This window comes from Berghia stephanieae, chromosome 9 (assembly GCF_034508935.2).
Source record: "Berghia stephanieae isolate SIO BIC M18660-M18661 chromosome 9, UCSD_Bste_1.3, whole genome shotgun sequence".
In the NCBI taxonomy this organism is placed as follows: Eukaryota; Metazoa; Mollusca; class Gastropoda; order Nudibranchia; family Aeolidiidae; genus Berghia; species Berghia stephanieae.
The window spans coordinates 32,899,927-32,919,090 of NC_088368.1; the positions used below are offsets into that span (position 1 = coordinate 32,899,927).

General features: G+C 36.5%; 1 protein-coding gene across 1 annotated transcript in view; it reads left to right on the forward strand.

Annotated features, from left to right (window-relative positions):
- The window catches only part of LOC144980074 (nucleoporin NUP188-like), a 75,211-nt gene extending 58,006 nt beyond the window's left edge, over positions 1–17,205 (forward strand). Inside the window, 14 exon segments of the mRNA XM_078927560.1 lie at positions 1,251–1,423; positions 2,779–2,910; positions 3,915–3,983; positions 5,171–5,281; positions 5,596–5,748; positions 7,848–7,985; positions 8,369–8,443; positions 8,821–8,948; positions 9,675–9,753; positions 11,240–11,377; positions 12,268–12,356; positions 14,104–14,233; positions 14,917–15,010; positions 15,811–17,205. Coding sequence (XP_078783686.1) covers positions 1,251–1,423; positions 2,779–2,910; positions 3,915–3,983; positions 5,171–5,281; positions 5,596–5,748; positions 7,848–7,985; positions 8,369–8,443; positions 8,821–8,948; positions 9,675–9,753; positions 11,240–11,377; positions 12,268–12,356; positions 14,104–14,233; positions 14,917–15,010; positions 15,811–15,938 — 1,637 coding nt within the window. The 3' untranslated portion in view covers positions 15,939–17,205.
- The last annotated feature ends 1,959 nt before the right edge of the window (positions 17,206–19,164 follow it).

Sequence of the window (19,164 nt, forward strand, 5' to 3'; positions counted from 1 at the left end):
TTTGTGCGGCTATGTGGTCTAGTGGTATGGCACTCGCTTTCGGATCGGAAGACCCATAGTTGAGTCCTTGGAGAAGGCTCTTTACTCACATTCTCTCACTGTCCTCAGGTGTAATTTGAGTACCTGGCCGTTAACAGCGATGTCTCTGTCCGGAAAAAATTGTAATATTGCCTAATAGGCATCATGTCCCGTCCTACATGTTAAATGTTGCTGTTGGCCAGGGAAAGCTTGTAAAGGACTTTGAGCATGTTTAATGGATATTGCGCTATATAAAAAAAAAATCTCAAGGTGAGGCTCAACTTCGCTTGACTAAGGTGTGATCAATGGATTTCAACGGGAAATCTGATGATCATTGTCTTCCACATTGTTGGTGAAAAGGAAACCTAAAACGGCCACATCTGTCCGGATGGATTAACCCATTGCTGGCGGGGCATAATCTGAAAAATTGTCTCTTGCAGACCATGCGAGGGAGATAACTCTTCTAAATTGCATAGTACACTTCATTAAAAAATTCATTGCAAGAATGTGAGGCATGCTAGAAACAAAATAAAAGCTGTTTTGGAAAGAAGAATGTGTGGCCTTTAATTTGATGTATTGTTTTGGACTATTGATTTATATTTTGATTTGAAAAATATGTAATAATGTTAAAACACATGAAATCCATTGTCAATGTCATCAAAATTCGCATCCAACTCAACCTCAATGTCTGATTCATTGTCTGAATGAGCATTATCATCGTCATTTTCCAATAAAAAACGTTGATCACGCCCGAGAATTGAGGAATTCAAACGCCATTCCAGAAAAAAAAGAGAAAAAAAGGACGTTACCACGACCGATTTGGTCGACAAACTTCAAAAAATCACAGCAGACAAACGAATTGAGATAAAAACGATCGGAAAATTTCTAGTTTCCCTTTCACTCTTTCTCTACTTTTATTTTCTAAATAAAAAGAAGTGGTTCTACACACGTTTTTAGTTTACGGGTTCAAAGATGCTGGGTACCTGGCAGGCGATATCGGGCGATTTGAACTGTTGGAGATGTTATTTGAGCGGGTGATTTGGGCCGCAATGAGTTAAATCGCAGCTTACCTTCAACTTCATCGTTTGTTTGTTTACATTATATTATATATATTGTCTTCAAACTGTAACATTTTCATTGTCTCATCATCGGGGCTACCAGACCATCTATCCAGTCTATTGTCTGTGTTGTGTTCTAGCTTCAAACTAACATTTTCACTGTCCCATCATCAGGGCTACCAGACCATCTATCCAGTCTCTTGTCGGTGGTATGTTCAGTCTACCACCAAAGTACCCGACAACTGACTACTCTGATTCAAACAACGGCAACCACTACCACAACCACCAACACCACTGATGAAGACGGGGAGAGCCCTCAAACCAAGGCATTGGCTGGCCATGTCAAGGTAAGAGCCAAATTATTATTTATTATCATTATCATTATGACAGGGTTTTTCAAAATGATTCATCACATTGCAAAGGGCCACAACCCAATAAACAATAATAATAATAATGATGATGATGATAATTTTTAGCACTTAGATAGCACATAACCATGACCACGTCAGGCTCTATGTGCTTCACAGGTACAAGTAAGACAATCTAAATAGCACTAACACTCACAGACATACAGACACACACACACAGACAAACTTTCAGCTATTACTCAAAAGAAAAAAACATTGATATCAATTGAATGTGAAACATTGACAGAGACTTTTTTATAGAAAACACTCACCTGAAATACACTTCAGATTAAAGGAAATTTTATTGTTTCGGTCGTTGGATGTTCTTTTAACTCCAAACAGGTAATTTTAACAATAAATACATAATGTTGACAACTAGTATATTTTACAAGTGTTTAAAATGACTTCATTTTGTAATTTAAATCTTGACTATAATCTTCCTGTGAAGCTAAGCCACTCTTTCATGACAGTAGTTTAAGAGAGTTAAATGGCAGTCACAGTTTGGTACTTTTAATTCATTGATATCAGTTGGAGGGGATGGTACATACACAAGATCCTTTATGTAATGTAACTCCTTAAGATCTTTCAATTTGAGGAATCATTTTGAATAACCCTGTAAACGAATTTCCATTTTTTTGGATGAATAAAGTATATATTATTATTATTATTATTATTATTTATTATTATTATTATTATTATTATTATTATTATTATTATTATTAATATTGTTGTTATTATTATCGTTATTGTTGTTGTTGTTATTATTATTATTATTATTATTATTATTATTATTTTATTGTTGTTATCATCATCATTATTAAAGAAATAAGGGTGGAAATCATATCTTTTTGATTGTGGTAAACAAAAATATAGAAAAGTATTTATAAAAATTTAGATTTTTTTCTTCTTGGCTGTGAGAAGTTCAATTTCTTTTTTTTTTAAAGTTGTTATATATCTTCAGCCTCAATCAATTTTGTGTGGCTTTGTTGTCTTGTTGCTAGTGACATGGACTTCAAAGGTTAGAATCCGTATTGAGTCTTTTACATACATTTTGTAATCATACTTAGGCGTAAAATGAGTAGGCTTACCTTACCGGTAACTGTGTTGTCTCCGTTGAAAAGAAATTATAATACAGGTTTTATATCATGTCCTACATATTCGGTGTTGCAGTTGGCTTAGGCCCCTTGTGAAGCGCTTTGAGCACATTTAATGGATATTGTGCATTGTAAAAGTTTTATTTATTTATTTTTTTTAAATATAAAAACAACAAAGTTTTCACTGTCTCCTCCATCCAGCTCCAAATCGTGTCGCTGTGTCTGTTGCTGGAATCGTTACATCTCAGTGCAGACATGGATGCTGCCATCAAGGTCATACAAACACAGGGAATCATCCCGTCTCTACTGGCAAACACTCAAGCTTTTATCACGGTATGACCCCTCTTTTTCCAGTCCTCTAGATTCACAAGGCCAATTCTAACTTTAAAATTTATTATTTTTAACCTTTTTGTCTCATGATTCCTATTTTGTAATGTAAAGGAAGGTTTACCCATCAACTGTGTAAAATGTGTTGTCTATTGTATTAATTATTATTATTATTATTATTATTATTATTATTATTATTATTATTATTATTATTATTATTATTATTATTATTATTATTGTTATTATTATTATTATTATTATTAATTATTATTATTATTACTAGTAGTAGTAGTAGTAGTAGTAGTAGTAGTAGTAGTAGTAGTAGTAGTAGTAGTAGTAGTAGTAGTAGTAGTAGTAGTAGTAGTAGTAGTAGTAGCAGCAGCAGTAGCAGCAGCAGCAGCAGCAGCAGTAGTAGTAGTAGTAGTAGTAGTAGGAGGAGGAGGACTTTTGTCATCGCAGAGTGCGGGCATTCAACGTCAATGAGGACAATGCTGGAGAGTAAGTAAGTTGGTAGGAGTTGGAGGACGATGAATTTTTTACCTTTCATATCTTCAATAATTGCTTGCTATCCTTTAGAAAGGAGGTTAGATTATTGTCAATTGTATTGAACATTATTGAACTAACAAGCCACTCACTTTCTGTTGGATAGACTAAGGAGCCAAAAATTGAAGTAAAATAAATAACAGGCCTGATCGTAGCAAACCCTTAGATTTGAATTTAGAAAGTTTTGAGTTTCTGAACATCAAACAATTTCATTATCCTTGCGCTTTGTCTACCCTAATGAGTAAAACTTTTTAAAGCGATTATTGGTGTACTTTTGGTGCTTGTCTCTAAGTAGTCACTATCACCATCGTCGTGGTATTATCATCATCACCTTCATCGCCTTCATTAATCATTTTTATTATTACTGCTGCTATTGTTGTTGGCATTAGACATAAAAACTCATAGGAATTTATTTAGACAGTGTGATAATTATACATGTCATATATAATTATCTCCCCTTACCCCAGAGCAAACAAGGCATCTCTTACATCTATTCATCCTTGTTGTTGATGACCAAAATGGCCCAATCAGAGACGGTATGTTTATAACTATAATTTTTCAATGTTTCTACTCATCCTTAAATTATAGATTGTTTTTGGATTCCTGCCAATGGTTATGGGTTTTGCTTGAATTAATTTCCCCCAGTTGGCTTACTCTTGGAATTAAATTCAAGCAATGCTATGCAAGGTCAATAACCAGATGGGTGACAATATGTGAATGGAACAAACTACCCCATGACATAATAGACATGACAGACCCCACATCATTTCAATGCAATTTCCACAATACACAAGAACACACGGGAGGATTGAATGACTGGGGTGACAGGATGGGTGTGGTGTGATAGATAAAATTGATATGTATAAGATTTTGGGTGATGGGCACTGTGTACCTTTTTCAGGAGATATTACAATTTTTTCAGATATAAACTATGCTGTTAACGACCAGGTACTCATTTTACATCTGAGTACAGTGAGAGAATGTGATTAAATAGCTTTTCTCGAGGATTCAACTATGGGCCACTCAAACGGTAACTCTAACCCTGGACCTTCTGGTCTGAAGTCGAGTGTCTTACCACAAAACAACATAGTCACATATTCTTTCCCCCTTTATATGCTGAGCCTTTCCACTAGCTGTCTGTCCTGGTCTTGGGATGACCTGGTTTTGTCCTTTCCACAAGGTAGGCAGTAGTATGGAAATGAGTGGGGGGGGGGGGGGGGTTTCTCCTGTTCGAGATAGAATTTTTCTATTTCTTGGATCTCCTTTTATAATCTATTCCCCGTATGTGACCTACAAGTGTTGCTGGCTCTGAATTTTTAATCTACCTAATCGTCATTTTGTGTTGGGTACCATTTTTCTTTTCTAAGACACTTAAATGATGACCTAAAATTGTTACAAGCGCTGTTGATGACATGCACATATTTGAAGGTCTGATAATCGAATGCAATTATGAGCTGGATTTAACATTGGACAATATTGTGCAGTGGTTTTTAGAGTGTTTCCATTACAACAGTTAGCCCATAGCAATTTGGGTTACCAGACCTGCAAATAAGTACATGTCCATCTGTTCGCATTATAAAACTAAAACTAGAATGGGATTTTGTAATCATAGGATGTCCTTCCTCTGAGAGATGACAAATTTCATTTCTTTAAACAAGCAGACAGAACAGTTTTTCTCTTATTTATAAATCTGTAATTTTCATTTGTCTTTGTTTTTACTCAGGGTGCCTCCATGTTGTTGATGAACGATTTGACCTCTCACCTCTGCATGGCCCTTACCTCATGTTATTCCAACGACGAACCCTCCAACCAGATCGGCACCAGTCTACAAAAGGTAACAAATACTATTTTGGAAAGGTGAAAGGTCATCTGTGGCTATTCGTTTGTCTTCACATTTTATAAGTAAATCCTTACAAATTTAGAAAAATCTTCATGTAGTGGCAGAATGTAAATTCACAATCTAGAAAGCATAATTTATTTATTTAATTTTTTGTTTGTTTAGTTTTGATTGTTTAAATCATTTTAAATAGACATTACCAAGGTGTTTCTGAAATCTATGATCCAGTTATGCTTTTCCTTTATAATGTGTATCAAAGAACTATTTCTAAAATGATTTCCTTTTTTTTAAAACTTACTTTTCCATTCCAGGTTTTCTCATCCTTACGTCCTAGCACAGTGACGTGGCACACACTCTACTGCCTGACCCTCGACCTTTTTGCCTCCATGCTAAGGGTTTTAAAATACGCATTTCTGGAGGACAGCCTGAATCTAGTGGGAGTTCACCAGGAACGCATGCAGATGGTATGTGGCTACATTTTAACATGTTACTGTGGTGTAGGAGTGCCGTCTTGGATTCACAACACACCCTAAATTAAGTCTGAGGGTTTCAGCCTGCAATTAGACACATCGACTTTAAGAAAAGCATTTTTCACACTTTTTTCTCATCCTGTCAGAGTAAGACGTTAAATATTGCGTCATAACTGTGATAGCATTTGAAAAGAATAAGCAACAAATAAGAATTTGATTCGCTTTTTAAATTGGTGCATGTACACTGTTGTTGAAATCTGTATTTGCATGCAAATTTCCTAATTTTTTAATTCTGTGAGAAAAAAGTATAGATAGAATGCGCTTGGCCAAGGAGTTCACAACATTGCCATCCGGAAGTATAATAATAATAGATCTTTATTGTCCATAAATATGGCAATTTGTCATTTAGTTACACTTGTCATAACGTTATATGATAACTATAACATAGAACAGACACCTCACTCCTACCCACTCTCTCTCTCTCTCTCTCTCTCTCTCTCTCTCTCTCTCTCTCTCTCTCTTTCTTTCACGCATGCGACATACACAACATTAACATTTTCATTTCATTTTCAATTCGTTACATTCTTGGCAATTCAACACCAATAGTGCTTAGGCCACTGGGACCCCCCCCCCCCCCCCTTTGGGAGTTTATGCCACTATGTTTTTCAAATAATAGAACTTATTGGCCATACAAATTCCACTGTTACCGCAAAAATAAGTGTCATTTAAGAGAGTTATGGCCCTTTGAAAAAAGTGAGTTGTGTCCCCTTGCACAAAAGAGACAACATTTCTTTCAAAGGCTCTGGAGACTACAATATTAATTCAAATATATGCAAATTGGGTATCAAACTGAAGGAAATTGAATATACTATCGAACTATGTGCACAAGCTTTCAATTTGTAAATATTATATAGATTCACAGAAAGTTGAATCAATTTGTCAGTAATCTCATGAAGTGTCATATCTAAACTTATGGGCTATTTCAGTGTTTTACACAAAAATTATTTTAAATATGGCCAAAAACAGCATGTTCATTAAAAATGTAGCACTGAAGAAAGCTATGGCCCAAGCCTCAACAACAACCTTCACATTTCTCCGCCACAGGAAAAACCAAAAGTGCACGCAACCCTCAAACCCCTCTCCACCCCGCGGGACGCCAAATTCATCACAACTTTCATTCCCCCCAAACATGGTATTGATGTCCAGTTGTCACACCCAAAAGCAAGTTGAAGGTGTGGCAAAAACAATAGATACATCATGAAAAAAGACCAATCCGTTCACAACCCAAGCGAAGCACCACCACCGAAGACCCCCGAACGAAATCGCACTGCTATATCACGAAGAACAATTGATACCCAAAAGGGACTCCCGATTCAAGATGCAGCAAGTACACAAAAACAATATCCCCATGTGCTCTGCAAACATGCCCCACTCCCCAACAGCCTGAACACAAACACAAACTCTGTGTAACCATGAACTTTTATAGTCTGGTTAATACAGTTTGGTGAGAACAACTCACAAACGCGGATGGCAAAAACAATAACAAAGGCCTGAGTGACGTCATCTGCATACTATCTATAGAAGTACCACTGATATGTTTGTGTACTACTTTCTCTTTTTTTACATGGTGATGACTAATTTTATAATTATTATTATTGTTGTTATTATTATCAGCTTCATCATCGTCAGTAGTAGTAGCAGTAGTAGTGGTGGTGGTAGTAGTATTATCATCATTGTTATCATCATCATCATCATCATCATCATCATCATCATCAGTAGTAGTAGTACTCATAGTAGTAGTAGTAGTGTTGATGGCAGTAGTAATGTTACTGCCATCATCATCGTTATTTTCTATGTGACATTACAATTTGCACATTATGTTGATAGTATTTAATGTGTCACAAAGGCTTTGGTTTCAATCAAATGTTTCGTGATTTTTTTTTCTATATAATTTGCTATATATTCTATTCAAATGAAATTATGGGTCTGCTCTGAACAACTAATTTTTGGCTAAACATGAATAGATTCCATTTCACAAGATGCTCTGTTACCAATCATTCAATAATAACCTAACCTAAACTTCTCCCCATCAGGCCCTGATCCAAGCCCAAGTAAGTCTGAGCCCCGCCCACATGAAAGAGGCGGAGTCAACTTGTAACATCTTTCTACAATTGGCTGCCTTCCAAAGACAGTGGAGGTCTTTGTTACCAGATGTCCTTGTCATGTTAAGGGTGGGACTTGCATTTATTCTTTCAAATTATCGTTTATTTATTTGTTAGTTCATTTATATTCATTTCTTTGTGGTCTTGTGATATGACACTCAGCTCCTTGATTAGAGTCCTGCCATGAGCAGTAAAAAAGGTTTTATACCCACATTCTCATCGGACTGTCCAAAATTACAGAGAATTGTCTCATCTTTGGCGTTAAATGTTGTTGGTTTGGAACTCTTCTTAAAGAGCTTTGAGCTTATTTAATGGATGTTGCACAATATCTTCTTCACCTTCTTCTTAATTTTCTACTTCTTCTTCCTCCCCTACTCCTTTTGATCTCATTATTCAAGATTTTTCTACCATTTATAGAATAAACAATTTTTGTGATTTGTGTTTATTGACAGGATGCGCTCATGTCATTGCTCCAGACGTACTCTGCTCTTATCATTAGGCCACGTTATCTCATGCATATTCTTGGGGTAAGTAAGGTCTGTCATTGTCATCAACAAAAATTTCATCATCATCATCATCATCATCTCTATTGCCATTATTGGCACAAGACCAGCCCTTGTCGCCATGACCACATCAATATTGTCATATGTAATTGGTTTGTTTTGAAAATTTGATTACTTGTTGAAGTAAAGTTCCAAACATTTTGGATGGCATTGACACAATAGATTACATTTATGACAATTATGCTTAAAATGAATTGATAGAAATAGCGAACACATGAAATAAACCATTGATATAAAGAACTATTTTTTCTTCCTGGGGTCGCTCTTTATATATGTGCTCTGTTGTAAATGAATTAATTATTTTAAAATCATTCTTTTTTTTTTTTCATCTCCCATTTCAGCATGGGAAGGGGTCAGAAAGTTCGTCCAAGCCAGACACCATGTTGCAGACATCATCCCTTCTTCAACAACAGACATCTCTAGACGACGTAGAGCAGCCGTCAACCAGACTTGTAGAAACACAGCATAGGTATGGACTGTTTGTCTCAACTTGTGTTGTGTGGGTCTTTGTGGGAAAATAAACACATACACATTCTATTAATAGATTAATGAACAAAAATGAATATAACAGCTTAAAAAAAAAAAAATACTGAACATTGCTTATTTTTTAAAATTATTTTTTTGGGGGTGGGGGGGGGGGGGGGGGGTGCTATAATCTTTCTTGTTTATTACTTTTTACAGACCACAGATTCTAGCAGCTAAGTGTCACATATTATTTATAGTAACATTTTGATAAGATGTGCCAGGCTATGGTCATTGACTAACACAGTTTGATGCATGATGATGTCTATTTATATAGCACATGGGGCTGACAGTATATTTTTTTTTCTAAGTACACAAGTTGCTAACAGTAACAGGGATATATAATTACTTACTTACTTATCCAACTCAGCGATTAGCCGAGCTTCAGCCCTTAAGTCTTCTGCCATGAAGTGAAAGTGAAATGTATTTTGTAGATGTACCAGATGTGATTCTACTGTTTCTTGGAATAAGTTGGAGGATTAAGAAAATGTGATACAGGAATTGCCAATTTAGATTTGGCAATGATTGTTAGCATTTTTATTTTGTTGATTTTTCATGTTTGAATATTTGAAACAATTTTTTTTTCTCAATGTATTTAGTATTGATTGCAATATCTTTATTTTTGTTTCCATCTCATCTTCTCCCTCCCCTCTACCCCCACCCCCACCAACAGAATGTTAGTCATCATAAGTAAAGCTTTGTCTTGTCTTCGTCAATTCAGTCCAAACTTGACAGAAATTATGATGGACCAGGTAAGGATGACTCGCGGTCTCACAGGAATAGGACTAATAAACTAGGTTTTTGTTGATTAACTAAACAATGCATGCCCAAGTGAGCAAAACTCTTCGAATTACATATCTTAGAAGGGACTGAACCCTTAACCTGCTGAGCCCTGTGCTTCCTTAGTACATGCCAAACAGACAAATAAGTCAGGCCCAAAGTGAGTATTTCTTGCCATATTTAAACACACTGATGAGGGAAATTACTCTGCATTTGTTTTTCAATCATCTGTGTTAAAAATTGTGATTAATGCTCAGGATCTGTTGGTTGTTTTCTTCGGGTGATAGGCAAGTACTTAACCCATTGCTGCCCGGGCATAATCTGAAAAAATGTCTCTCACAGACCATGCGAGGGGAGATAACTCTTCCAAATGTCATAGTACACTTCATTAAAAAATTAATTGCAAGAATGTGAGGCATGCTAGAAACAAAATTAAAGCTGTTTTGGAAAGAAGAATGAATGGCCTTTAATTTGATGTATTGTTTTGGACTATTGATTCATATTTTGATTTGAAAAAAAAATGTTAAAGTTGAAAAATATGTAATAATATTAAAACATATGAAACCCATTGTCAATGTCATCAAAATGCGCATCCAACTCAACCTCAATGTCTGATTTAGTGTCTGAATGAGTACTATCATCATCACTATCCATTAAAAAACGTTGATAACGCCAGAGAATTGAGGAATTCAAACGCCATTTCAGAAAAAAAAAAAAAAAAAAAAAAAGGACGTTACCACAACCAATTTGGTCGACAAACTTCAAAAAATCACAGCAGGCAAACGAATTGAGATAAAAACAATCGGGAAACGGCTAGTTTCGCTTTTACTCTTTCTCTACTTTCGTTTTTCAATTAAAAAGAAGTGGTTCTACACACATTTTTTATATACGGGTTCAATGACACTGGGTACCTGGCGGGCGATATCGGGCGATCCGGACTTATGCAGATGTTTTTTTAGCGGGCAATTTGGGCGGCAATGGGTTAAGCTGGTTATGGGTCTATGGTTCACGGTCATTGGTTGATTTCAAGGGAAAAACATACTTTATTTTTAATTTTCAAGTCAAAAATAAAAGTACTGAAATGTTTATTCGATTAGTTTTCATAAAATATATGATAACTGACATAATTTTCATAAGTATGTACTGTCTGTTGATTGAATGGCTCGAAATTCATACCATAAAAGTCATAACAGGCATACATGTCAATAATTTGGCAGGCTTAGCAACAAAAGGTCATGAAGAAACCACCAACTGTACATTGTTTCTTATTGTTTTTGTAGGTGGCTGAGGAGTCCAAAAGATTTCTTACTGCTATTTTGTTCTTTTTTTATTTAGATTTAATATTCTTAAGTCCACAGTTTTAAGCCACAGAGTCGTTATTTTATTTTATTTTTTTTTATCAACAACGTTCTTGTCACATGTGTCAAATTGTAAGAATGAATTTTTCCCTAATTCCAGAGTGTCGATGTGACAGAATGGGAACCCATCCTTGACGTAGCCTTCAACACGCCTTCCCTTGATGGCCCCTTGGCTTCGGGAGTCTCATTTGGAACCCTTCTCTACCTGACCCCCTTGTGTGTCAGACACCTGGCTAAGGTATTTTTAAATGTCTCATTGAAATCCTGTATAAATTAATTTACTGAACAATGCTTCCCCCTTCCCCCCCCCCCCCCCCAAGCTTTTGGGGAAACTATTATCCATGCAATATATGCTCGTGTATATACAGATCAGCAAGTATCTTTATATATATATATATATTTGGTTAGTGTCAAATTAGTCCAAAAAATTAATCAATATAAGATCATTAGTTTGCAGGAACAGTTTTGGTCACAAAAAAAAATTTAAAAAATTAAGAAACCAAGAAAAGAGCACTGCTATGAGCAATTCCACTCCCAAGTTAAAGCTCACATTCAGTCCTTTCCCAAGTACAATAAGGTGATGAAATTCCCTCCCTGACAAATTGAGAAATTCCGACAGTTATGAAGACTGTAATTGTCAATTAGTAAAGATTTCTGTCTCAGGATTACATAATTATTGTGATACAGAGCCATAATAACCTAACACCATGCCACACCACACAAATGTTGCGTCTATCTTCAGAATGAATTGAATCTGCAATAGTATGGGTTGAATTGGACCACCAATAATATTTAATCGACATGATCAAATTGCCAATATTCTATTTCAAATAAAAAATATGAAGATGAGTATAAATTTTAATGAGACGTGATATTGTTGAATCTATTGGGGGAAAAATATTCATACATTCTTTGATTTGAGAAATTCAAAGTCATTCCCAATGCATGCACCCCAAAGATATGCTACAATTAGGAACTTGAACAGAATTCCAAACCTGGGTAAAGATGCCTCAGATCCTAAAAAGTTAATGCCTTCTTCCTAATTTGATAAAAACAAATAAATGGATAGTTAATAAAACATTTTTTTTATATATATCTGCACAAACATTTCCCTCCTTTTATATACAGAGTGACAACAAGTCAACTTCCCCTCATCGCTTGTCCCCGTCACCATTGGATGCTTCTAAAACTACAACCAACAACAACACAGTGCCAAGGTACGGTTAGTTTTGTCACGAAAATGTCTCGTCTTGTTGAACTATCATTGACATATAGCCTTCAACAGGATGATTTAAGGTGAACATTGTAATAATTCCTGTAACTTCCCGTTTTAGCTTTACCATAGTTCCTTACCATTACATTTGAGTTTGCATTAAACTGCTTAAGTTTTGACAGGCGCTAGCCTTCAACTTGAGGTTTTTGTTCATCCCAATGCCAATAGTCACTCAAACTTATAAACTCTAATTTTGGCATGAATTGCAGATTGAACAAATTTTACACTTGAGTGTTGTAGAAATGTGAGTATAGAGCTTTTTCCAAAGGCTCAACTTGCGTTGTCAACTGCAGGAATTGAACCTTTGGCCTACAGGCACATTCTGAGTGTCATACCACTGGACCACAAAACCGCACGCCTGTCATGGATATACTTTGCACTGAGTCAACAAAAAAAATATGTTGATGTTTCATATGTATTATCTTTAACTACAATTAACATTCAGCAGAATAAAACTGATAAAGAACATCCCTGGGCAGAGAATCAAGTCCTTTATGTCAGAAGCTCTTTCTTTAATTGAAAACATGGGAAATAATGTGGCATTGACATGCGTTCATAATTTCCATCAATATATTTTAAGGGGGCGAAGTGGCAGAATGGTTAAGGCATTGCACTGTGACCCAGAAGGTCCCGGATTTGAGCCCCGCTTCAGGCACTTTCGTTTTCCTTGGGCAAGATTATTAACCCAGATCTGCCGTTTGTGCCGATTTAATCGGTACCGTCCCGATATTTATGCGAAATTTGCTGCTGTCCCAATTTCCTGATTTTTCTCTCTCGCGTCCCGATTTTTCTTTTTACTCGAATTTTTTTAGTTAGAAAAAAACATTGGCGGAGAATTTTTTTTTTTAGCGTTAATCAAATGATGAGGTGACCGTATGAACCGGATGTGTATAACATATCCCCACCCCATTGTACGGTATCGATATAATGATATCGGTAATGTTGCCCAGTCATAAGTATTTCTTTTTATAGTATAGGCAGACGGGAATGAATTCGTAGGTGTTATTGTTTCATAGAAGACATCGATACCTGTGTTGTGGTTTATTTCATTTTCTTGCACACCATTCGTTCAATCGTCAATCACCAGTCACAGTCACTGATTCATTGTTCTCAACTCTACCTCGTACTGAGCTGAATTGTTAATTGCAGCTTCTGAGTGATATAATTCTGATCAAGATGACTCTTATTAGTCGTGGGAAGTCTTGTTATGGCTTTGTGCCATCACCAAGTCTTCTGGCCAAATGTGGTCGACAATAACTGCACAGAATAACGGCACTACGCCTGTGAGTTTGGTGTCCTCATGTGAGTGTTTAAAAAAAATATCAAAGTAGCGTTTTGTCCCTTATTTTCAAGCGTCCTGATTTTTGAGACCTTGGTCCTGATTTTTTGTGTCGGTAAAATGGCAGGTCTGTTAACCCCCAATTTGCTCAGTTGGACATCATGGGTGATTACTGTTGACATCAGACGTCTTGTTTGATGAATTATCTAAATTCCTTCGAGGAATGTCTAGGCGACGGTATCTTATGATGTCGTGGCAGAAGGGCATCATTTTTTATTTTTTTTAAAAGTATGTTTGTTGTAAGTGAGCTCTAATGAAGTAGTGCCTTAGAAATTTTTAGTGTTTGACGAAGTTTTTTGTTTTTTAAAATTCCATTTCCAATTCACAACTCTTGTCATCCCATCCCATCCAGGCCAGTGATCCAACATGTTCTGGATGCTTCTCTAGACCTTCTGATGTCCCAGGCTTGTCGATATCTACGTGACCACAACCTCAGCCCTCGGGAACGGCAATACCTCAAGAGGGAGTTGGGAACAGAAATGGTAGGAATAGTTGACACTCTGACAATGACATAATCATGCTTGCATTGGTGACTCAGGAGTACTGTGTCTCATTCTGTGATAAAATCAAGCGATGTCGGTCATGGTCAGTGACCAGGGGTAGCAAATCTATTCCCCAGACACGTTACATGCATAAAGAACAAAAACATGGCCTCATATGGTGACTTCTAGGCTACTGTTTGAATAGAAAATTGGCCACTTGTGTCCTGCTTGGGGAATGAATGAAGCATTGTGAAGCACATTTGGCATCATGAATCCATGGAAATGTGCAAAATTTGAAGCTTTGGGGTTTGTTTGTTTGTTTTGTTTTTATTTGAGTTTTTGATATTTATCATTAAAATCATAAATTTGACTTATACCATTTCATAATTTAGACTTGAATCGACAGCAGCATCTAGTTCACCCAGACCGAACACCAGATTGAGACATGCTATAATCTACGTTCGCATATATACAGATCTGATAACTCATTGCTTGTTTTAACATTGATTAATTGACATTATTTTATGTGTGTTTTTAGGTTTGAGAATATTTTCATTACAATATTGAGACTTTTTTAAAAAGGAGACATAGACTATTACCCAATTATACAACATGAACATGTGTGTGTGTGATGTGATGTGATATTTCATTTAATCAAATCTCACGTCCAATTTGGTTCCCAGAATTTATTCCTGTCGAGTTTCCAGCGCCAACTGCGTCGTGGAGGAAGTTCCAGTGTCACTCCCCCCCAGTCATCCTATCCCTTGTCTTCAATCGGTGAGAAACTGTCACATCCGGCTGTGACCAATAGCATTTTTCTGACATTGCACACAAAAATATGTTGATATTAATGATTCTCACAGAATTTTTGAAATGGCTTAGCATTTGTCAGTTTCTTTGGTTTAAACAATGAAAGTTGAAACAAACAAAATACCCAACAAATAAAGAAAAAACAAAAAGAGAGTGGCATGAGAAAAAATGCATGAGTGGCTTCTCAAAATGCCAGAAAAGTGTAAACAAATTATCAAAGTTTCAAATAGGAGCTTTATATAGCTTTGTATGTTTTATTTTAAAAGATCTTATGTCTAAATATGCTTCTTTTAAGTGTTCAGGAGAGCCAAAACAAAAATTTAAAAACCCCACAAAAAATTGTTTTTCTTACCCTTTGAAATATTTGAGATTGAGATATTTTTTAATTGCCGTCATGTTATCAGAATTGTCAACTCCCAAACGATTTATTGGGATAGTTGTGAAAAAATATAGGAGGGTGTGAGAACGTTTTATAACCAATTTTCAAAATGGCTCTTTCATTTCAATAATAGAATTATCGTCTGCATCAGTGAGTAACTTGATTTACATAAAGAAAAAAAAATAGAGAAAATTTAAGCAGTTGAGTTGTCACGTTATAAGCTGTAGGAACACAGACCTTTATTGGATTACTTTGTTGAAAATCATTTTTTCCCCTTTAGATCCAAAAGGTGAAATCATGGAACTGTCTTATGTTATAAATGTGCATGTTTATATATATATATGTATATTTTTTTTCCTTTTCACACTGACTTCTTATTTTCCTCCAGTGCCCCCCAGTACCAGTCAGACACCCCAACCACTCAACCGCACCCTGTCCACCACCTCCTTCTCCACTGCACAAGAACCAGGATATGTACGACTGGCTCAGGCTTTTGTACAACAAGTGCTCAGATAGAGGGAATGGAAGCTGTCGAGACGTTATGGTAGTTGTGAAGCGACTCCTTGTCATTTTCGAGATTGGAGGACCCTCAGCAAATGATAAAGAACCATTGTTTCGCGTTTGCCTTTCCAAGGGGGTTGGAGCTAACTTGATCAACTGATTATTTCTCTTATTCTCTTACAGAGGGTCCCCAGCAAGTTGGGAAATCGGGAATCTTGGGGGGGGGGGGGGGGGGGGGGGGGGGGGGGGGAAATTTCTGGTACAAGTACAAATGTGCCAGTTTGTGGTCGCCAGCTTTGGTTGATTTTTAAACCATTTCTTTATTAGATGTTACTTGTATATATATGACAATGACACCCTTTTTTCGCTAATACTTTTCATACTGTTTTAAGGATTTGCATAAATTATGCATGTAAGCGTGGAATATATTAAAAATGTTCTTATATCTTATACTTTCACTATTTGTTACAGAGATTGTGTTAAGTAAAAACAAAATTGAATTAACATCTTTGTTGATATTCAAATAGATGATAAGTCTTATCATCTATTTGAATATTAAATATTTGTTCAAATTCAAAGCCATTAGGCATTAGAAATACAGCACTCGTCAGTGCACTAAGTCAATTGTCACTTTCTCACACCTGCCACAACCCCAGAAATTTTTGTTTTTAAAAGTCCGAATTGTGAAAGGGGGGAAAACGTATCAACACAGAATACATAATTTCTATGAATTATCACTTTGTGATGTGCCTAGTGCAGTCAGCTGTGATCATATGTCTCTGAGCAACCAAAATTTTGGTCAAGACATCCAAATCTTGAGAGGAAATCTGGATTTGGCCAAATTTGGACAGGTCTGCCTGCTAATATTTTTTGTCTATGGCACAATTTTGAGAAATGATGGGTGATTAAGGTGCTAATTAGTTGGGGATTTCCAAGGGTTAATATTCAGTTACCAAATACAAAAAAAAACAACAAAAAACCCCCAAAAACTCCTCTGAAAAATCCCTCACTCCACATGACCCAGTTATAAGCTGTTATACACGCCCAATTTTGTCTCAAAATGTGGTCTTCAGACAACTTCAGGTCATATTTTTACAATGTGGATTTTTTTTCTATTTAAATTGCTGATTGTTGTTGACTTGGGAATGTGAGAGTGATTGCGACAATGGTAGATATGTGTGTGGATCATTTTGTGAAGAGATAAAAACGTGTGAGAGAAAGAATCTATCATTTTATAATTTATGCTGAGCTGATAATTTTGTGAAATAAAATTAAAATTGAATTTCCAGTGTTTCGAGTGGGTCATTTCATATTCCCCTCATGCGTGGTTGGTGGTACAGATGGGGAAACCCTTAATTTGTTTAATGCTGTCTTTCCTGGTGTGCTAGATTGGTGCCATGTACAGTGCAACATGCATCCAACGGACACATGTTTTGTCGAATATCTGGGTGGGGATCCTGACCTCCCATAGCGGGCAGGGAGGTACATACTATGTCTTCTATCCCCCTATGTCTGTTTTCCAACATGCTTTCTGTCTTTGTCTTGGAGTGAGATTACTTGGTTTTGTCCTGGCCCTGGCCGGATACCTTGGCTGGGAGGGAAACAGTCAAATGTATAGTTAGTTTTGGGAGATGATATTTTTTACCTTGTAAATCATCTCTCTGTTATGCACTCTATTATGTTTTATTTATGTATTAAATATGATTTGTAAACATTTGAGTGTGTTCCTTATAGTGGGGACCTGTGCTTGTGTCTGGATGAGACTTTTAGGTGATCTCAATTTAAGTACACTGATAGTGTGCTCTTGGAATCTACATCTGTTCCCTTTTGAACCAATTCCCCTTTGTCTGCCTTATTCTTGGATGCTTTAATTGTAATTCTAGAACTTTTTACTATCCCTTTTTTTCCCTTTTTACTGGCGCTGATATGACCTTAATGTGTTGCAAGCGCCGTAAAACCCTCAAAAACAAACAAACATTTGTCGAATATGTGAACAGGGCTGTAAGACAAGAGACAAAAACTGTGATGTAGCTTTCTGTGCAAGTATATATGATCTCAATGTTTGCACGTCCTGATCTCATAGATTCATTCCTTTTTTGTTGGCAAAATAATGAGTATCATTCACTCCTGAGTTACTCGCTTAACCAAACAAAACACACACCACCATGGCACATGGGAGGATGTGAGGGAAGTCGGAAGCACTTAAGATACCTATGCCTGACCACAAATTCATGTCACATTACATGATGGTTTTTCCATCATGCAAACAATTTCTTCAGTTACTGCAAATGACAGGCATCCTTTATCCATAACCAAAATCACTCTAAACTTGAATTATCTTCCTTGCAAGAGTAGATATTTAAATCTAATACAATAGGTTCCTTGGCAGAGCTTCATTAGAATTAGAGGAAAATACATGCATATATGTATTCTGTGTATGGTTTAATTGAATGTCCTGAGTGGTGCTTAACTTTGAATGCAAATTTCCGTTTGTGATACAAATAAATATTTCAAATTCTGATAGAATTGCATTATTCTATGACAACCCCATTTCTACTGTATTGGACTTCTTACCCTCCCTCGTAGGATAGGAGGTGCAGACAATACATGATTGATCTCAGGTCAAAAATGTATTACAGTGGAGTCCATTTATAACGAGTCCTGGAATAACGAGGTCTGTTGTAACGGCATCTTTCTAAAACCCCGTTTTTTTTTCTTCTTTATCTCTGTAAAAAAAAAGTATCGCTATAATGCAATCGGACTATTACGCGAGTCGGTTATAACGGAATAGTGCTGCTGACTGCTGCTGTTGCAAAAGCGAATAAAACCTGGTCGGTTGCGAAATGACATAATGCGTCGATGCTGTGTATAGCGAATGGGATATCCTCAGTGTGCAAACAAACAATGAAGACTGCGTGGAATGAGTTAGGAGGGAAGGGGGAGTTGGAGGGGTAGAGAGATAAGGTAGGCGCATCGCATGAAACACGCTAGCAGTGTTTGCTGTTAGGCATCGTTTACAAGAGCCTGATGTTAGGCAAGATGACTAGATGTAATCACTTACACACCAGTACAATGGCTCTTACTGCTTTGATTACGATGGGGGATGAGTTGTAGGCGAGGGGGGGGGGGGGGTGGACTGTAACCTAACAGTGGACCGAATGAATGCGAGTGGAGGGCATGAGATGTGCAAGCAAGTGGAATGAACTCACGATGTAATGGGATGGGGGCGACATGGTGGTGT